This window comes from Buceros rhinoceros, unplaced genomic scaffold (genome assembly GCF_000710305.1).
Source record: "Buceros rhinoceros silvestris isolate BGI_N320 unplaced genomic scaffold, ASM71030v1 scaffold360, whole genome shotgun sequence".
NCBI lineage: Eukaryota > Metazoa > Chordata > Aves > Bucerotiformes > Bucerotidae > Buceros > Buceros rhinoceros.
In genome coordinates this window covers 21,692-27,260 of record NW_010389956.1, presented here as the reverse complement: position 1 = coordinate 27,260, position 5,569 = coordinate 21,692, and the positions used below count along the sequence as shown (strand labels likewise).

At 45.7% G+C, this 5,569-nt stretch overlaps 1 protein-coding gene across 1 annotated transcript; it reads left to right on the top strand.

The window, feature by feature from the left end:
• Nucleotides 1-590: 590 nt before the first annotated feature.
• On the top strand, nucleotides 591-2,549 carry CLDN1 (claudin 1; the record flags this gene model as incomplete). The annotated part of the gene is made up of 3 exons (XM_010135738.1): nucleotides 591-755; nucleotides 1,241-1,325; nucleotides 1,794-2,549. Coding segments are annotated over 3 exons (413 nt in total), but the record flags the coding sequence as incomplete, so codon positions are not given.
• Nucleotides 2,550-5,569: the final 3,020 nt, after the last annotated feature.

The window sequence follows — 5,569 nt, the reverse complement described above, 5'->3', positions numbered from 1 at the left end:
TTTTGATAAACAGATATGTCCTTCCAATTGAGATTCAAATGCTCAGGAACAAAAGATGTCTGAGGGCAATTCCCAGGTCATTTCCTGCAAAAAGCTGCATGCTCTTGTTTGCCCTGTATTGTAGAAGACTTGGAGACACACTATACATAATGCTGCTGTCTCCTTTGAGAGCACTCGTGGAATCAGTCTCGAGGAGAAAAGACAGCACAGAAAGAACCATGCCTCGACTGTACCACCCAAGGAGACCTTCTGGTGTGCTCTTTGCAACCAGTCTTGCCTATCCCGCACTGGCCTTTTCAGCCATCAGCACGCTTGCAGTAAGCGTGGGTAAAGCCCTTCCCAAATCTTTGTCCGCGAAGCCAAGCCATGATGATTGTAGAAGAGGTTGGGAGAGGTTGGTTCCTCTGATCCTGATGCATGACAGTCTCTGGGACCTTAAAGCCAAAAAGGAATGTCTTGCTTGGTTGTATCCTGTGTAACGGAGAGCAGAGTATTTTGACATGTGATTACTGAGCCCAGAAATTTGAATTTCTATTTGAATTTCTATCTGGAGTTTTCTTTGTGGTAACTCAACTCCTAATGTCTTCTAGGCAGTCTGCAGGCCACTCGGGCTTTGATGGTGGCTGCAATACTCCTGGGCCTTGTCGCGATGTTTATTGCTGTGACTGGCATGAAATGCATGAAATGCATGGAAGATGACCAGGTAAAGAAGATGCGGATGGCTGTCTTCGGTGGGGTGATCTTCATCATTGCAGGTTGGTAATGTACAGATGTATTTCGTGTTAAATGGTTCATTTCCTTAACAGTATTTACTGAGGATAGGGGAGGTCTTGCTGTCATTGCTCCAAAAGCATTTTGGGCTGGAAAGTCCCTAGTGGACTTGGTGTGCAGTAGCTGCTGGCCATCTGAGGCATCAAATGGGCCTCTGGCACTAGCGTTATACGTTCTATATGGACCGCATGCCTTCCATCTCTATTAGCAGAGCTGAGTTTGACCTGTACACCATGCTTCAGTGAAATGCTGTCAGCAGTCCGGTTTTTGGTGCAATGTGTAACTATTGGGGACCTCAAATCCTTTCTTAATTTCTCTCCCAATGAGCCCTAGCTAACAGCTCAGAAGTTCTCAGGGTAGAAGCAGCTCAGCATCACTCCAGATGCTGCTTCTGCTACACACTTATTTTTGCAGTGATCTTGTTGATTGTTTCTCTTAAGTCATGACATTGTGTTTCCTTCATGTGCAGGTTTGGCAGCACTGGTGGCCACATCATGGTATGGCAACAGAGTGGCTCGGGCCTTTTATGACCCTTTCACCCCTGTCAACACCAGGTACTGACCCATTTGATATAGCATGACAAATACTCACAGGGCTTAGTTTTGAGTAGCAGTGACTCAAAACAAAGGGTTTCCTGAGATAACAGGGTTGGCTTCAAACTGTGCAGAGGGCCGGATCTCATCATCCATTTGCTTTGTTTTAAGGCAGCATCACTGCCAGAGACCTAACTGCTGTGACTTGTGCATTTTTCCTCCACTAAATGCTTATGGCCTGGATTGCCTAGAGCTTGGCTGTGCTGCAGCTCTGCAGGGTGAGCTGACAGGCTGGACTGGACCAACCCAGCATGCAAAGCACTCTGGGTTTTGAGGGTCAGCTGAGTCTCAGGCTGCTCTGAATTGCTGCCTTGCCAGAAAGCCACTTCCATCCCAGTTTCAGCTGCCTTCTGCTTTGTTGAACATGCTAACGCTGTGATCCAGAGGCATTACTTGTAGTACTGACTTTCTTCCTTCTTTCTCCCCCAGATTTGAGTTTGGATCAGCTCTCTTTATAGGCTGGGCAGCTGCTTCTCTGGTCATACTGGGGGGAGCCTTCCTCTGCTGCTCATGTCCACGGAGAGAAACTTCATATCCACCCACCCGAGGCTATCCAAAGAATGCCCCCTCCACAGGGAAAGATTACGTATAATGAAACAAAGAAGAGGAGCCACCAGCACTGGTAGCGAAAGCATTTTGGAGAGGACGCTACAATGCCACTGTCTTGAGCGGAGTTCAGACTTTAGGTTCTGCCTTCCTCTTCTCCCCCAAAATGTGTATATTTTTGTAATCATCTTTGCTACTGGACATAACTTACCCTTTCTCTCCCAGCCCATGGAGGAAGGCTAGCCTAGGTTCATAGGTATTGCCACTGGAAAGATGAAACCTCCAAGCTTGGGTTAAGTTTAGTATTTGGGAGTAAAAGGGAAAAATGATACTGTTTTTTTAGATGGATGTTGGTGCTTTTTTAGTTGTTTTTTTAAAAAAATAGATGGTAATAATTCAGTCCCATATCCCATTAAGTTAGAGCCCAGTGTGGTGTGTGTAGAAATTAAAGGAACGTATATACAAAGTGATGAAACCAATAGCTTAAGGGGGCACATAATTTTAGGCAAAAGATTTTACACATAGGAATGTTTGAAGAGATCTAAAATGCTTTTATGCTGTTTTATTGGCATCATCTTCAGCACCTTCCTTTCTGTGCAGATTGGCATGAGAAAGGGTCAAACACAATTAAATTGCTGTGAGTTAAACTGAAACATGTAACTGTCCATATGTGTGCTGTTGGCCAACAGAAGATGCAGTGTAAGGTGGCTTGGCTTAACTGTTACATCACTCGTTTTGACAACATCTTGTAAGTTGCTGGAGTCTGAGCAAAAGGCTGCAAAATTGTGACCACAGAGGTTAGCAGACTCAAAGCAGCTGCAGGTTTCCCTGGTGCTGGGGAAGAGCTAAAGAAAAACGATTGCCTTCTGTTTTCACTGAGTGTCTCTGGTGGGGCTGTGGCTGCTGTTCCTTAGACACAGAGTGCTGCTGGTGATTGTTTCTCCGTGTTCCTACCCTAGTACCTAACTGAGCTTGAAGCTTTATCTCTTATTATGTGTGTTACAGGCCACTTTTTAATAAACACTCTCCTCTTTCCTTGAGTCTTTATTTGGGCTGATTTCACTTTGCCTTATGCAGCTAGATGTGTTAAACCAAACTGAATGCACTGTTGCTCCCTCGTGTTTCCCCAACGATACCTCACATGCTGCCATTTCATCCTGTCTTTTTCCCTGTAAACACTTTCAGTGATGATATGAAGGCAAATTCTAAGGAAACTGACCCCAAAGATTATGGCTCCTTTTTAATCCAAGCTCACCAAAGAGAAAGAAATGAGATTTTTAAAGATAAAGCCATCCTTGCATATTAAGTTTTATCTTAAAAAATGTAGCTCATCAAAAGGTTCCTAGCCCTCAGTCACTTGGTGTTTGACTAACCCTGGCTGAGATTGGCTAGGGTTAAGTCTCGTAATTCCTAGAAGGATGGCACCAGTTCTCCAAAGAACCCTGCTTTTTCTACAGAAGGGAACTAGTTGCTTTTGACCGGGCTTTGTACTTGTGTATGTGTTCAGAGGCATTAAATTTCTTTATTTCCTTCTGTAGACAGGGAGAGCCTCTGGGGCTGAGCTGTGTACACCCATGGTATTGGTGGTTTCTGTAAGCCTTGTACCTCTGTTTGACCTGACTCTGCAATGTAAATCAAAGTTACTAAAAAAAAAAGAGCATTTTCTTCAGGCTTGAGTTGATGTTGGCCTGTACTTGGAACTGGGTCATGTGACTTCCACTTCTCCATGGGGAATTGCCTGTGCACAGCAGCTGCCTCATAAGGCCTCTTAGGAGGTGGCAGCTCAGGTCGCATTAAAGAGCTGCTGAACTCTGTGCTTTTGTATTTGCATTAACCCTGAGCCAGGGAGCAGATGCTTGTATGGGGAACTTGTATAAAGTGTTTAAACAATTTCAATAAATGGACTTTTTTAAGGAAAATCAGATTGCATTACTTCATTTCTTGTTTTTGAGCAGAACTTGGGTATGTGCGTGGAGATGGGGGTCTTGGGCTTTTGGGAGTCTGCCTGCCAGCATGGAGTTTGTTTAGCTGTGTGTATCTATAGCAGACATAGGTGGGGACAGATCTTCTGCAGTGAGTCAGGCAGTTGTGGCCTCTGGCAGAAACTCACCCAGTAATCTGCTATGATTGCAGCCCAGGAACCAGAAGGTCTGCTCCTTGACAAGGCAGGCTGCACCCTGGGTGGAGCAGGAAGGGGCAGGGGGAAGTCAGATGGCTCTCTTGCAGGGGAGTAGGAGCTGCAGGAATGGGGAAGGGATGGGATGGGGTGTGGAACCAAGGCACTCCCAGGAGAGATGCTTCTTTTTTCAGCAGTGCTTTGCACTCTAGGTTTATCTAGGGTAGGGTATGTGCAGGCTGTGGCTATCTGCGTGAGATGATCTGCCTCCAGAGCAGGAAGAACCCTGCTGATATATATGTGTCTCTTAAGTGCAATTTCTTAACATTTCTGGGTTAATGGGATCATGAAGAGATGGGCCTTGGGAGGATCCATCTCAGCCTACAGCCCCTTTGGGTGGGGTATTGTGCCTCTCCCAGCTGTGTCAATGAGCACAACCAGTCAGGTGTACTCTTTCTGCAGGCCAGGTAAAGAATGGTTCTACCTGGGGATGGTCTTTTCTAACCTGCACTGATACCTCTGCAGGGTAGCAAGGCTCTATCCCCCTTGCATCTGCCTGGCCTGGAAACCTTTTTCCATTTACTGGGACCTTGTGTTTATCCCTTTCATAATTCCAAGTACACTTGATGAGAGGGGAAACTTTATTTAAAGCGTTTTCTTAAGGTCAGTCAAGGAGCTGCCTCCTATTCCCTCTCTCTCCATGGGCTGTTTGCTTTTGCAATTACAAATAAAAGGAATAGAGCTAATTAGGCCTTGTAAAGCTGGCAGAGCAAAACAGCCAGGCATGTGGCTGGCTGAGTGAGCTTGCAGTGCCTGGAGCGGGCTGGTTGCCTGGCATAGCTTGGGGTCTATGGTCATTCTTATTCCAACCTGTCAATTATTCAAGGATTTCCATTGAGATTAATTTTTTCCCATGTTTTAATGCTCACTCCCTCTCTAAGAACTTTTGCAAGTTCCACTCAAGTCTTTTGGGCAGAAGAATGGTAAAGGAAAGCAATCCCACCTATAAAATGGTTAGTAGGACTTCTCAGCTGCTGGCAAAAATAGGCCACTATGGGGGACACAGGTATGTGTGTGAGTGGCACAGGAAACAGGCAGGGGCTGGATTGTTTGTTCGCTATACTTTTAATTTGACAAAATTCACAGCCCAACTTTCTTTTGGATAGGGCTTGTGGATTGCCAGCAGGCTAGCTGGAAAGCCAAGGGTGCAGTTTGGGGGTAAACAGCCTCTCATGATTTATGATCTTAATTCCAATCTAGTGGTGACAAGGAGCACTTTTCAGGGATGGGAACAGGAACTTGAAGGACTGATGTCCCAAAAGATGACCCTGGGCCAGTTAGGACAACTCTTCTTTTACTCTATTGAGAGGGAGCTTTCCAACCCTTTTCTCCCACCTTTCACGCACAATCATGCAATTCCTCTTGGCCACGCGTTTGACATCCCTTTGGCTATCTCTACTGTAGGTTTCATAGAGAAGGAGTGACATGGGTTGAAAGCTGGGGGGAAGTTTCCACTGGATCCCAGTGCATGAGACTGGCATTA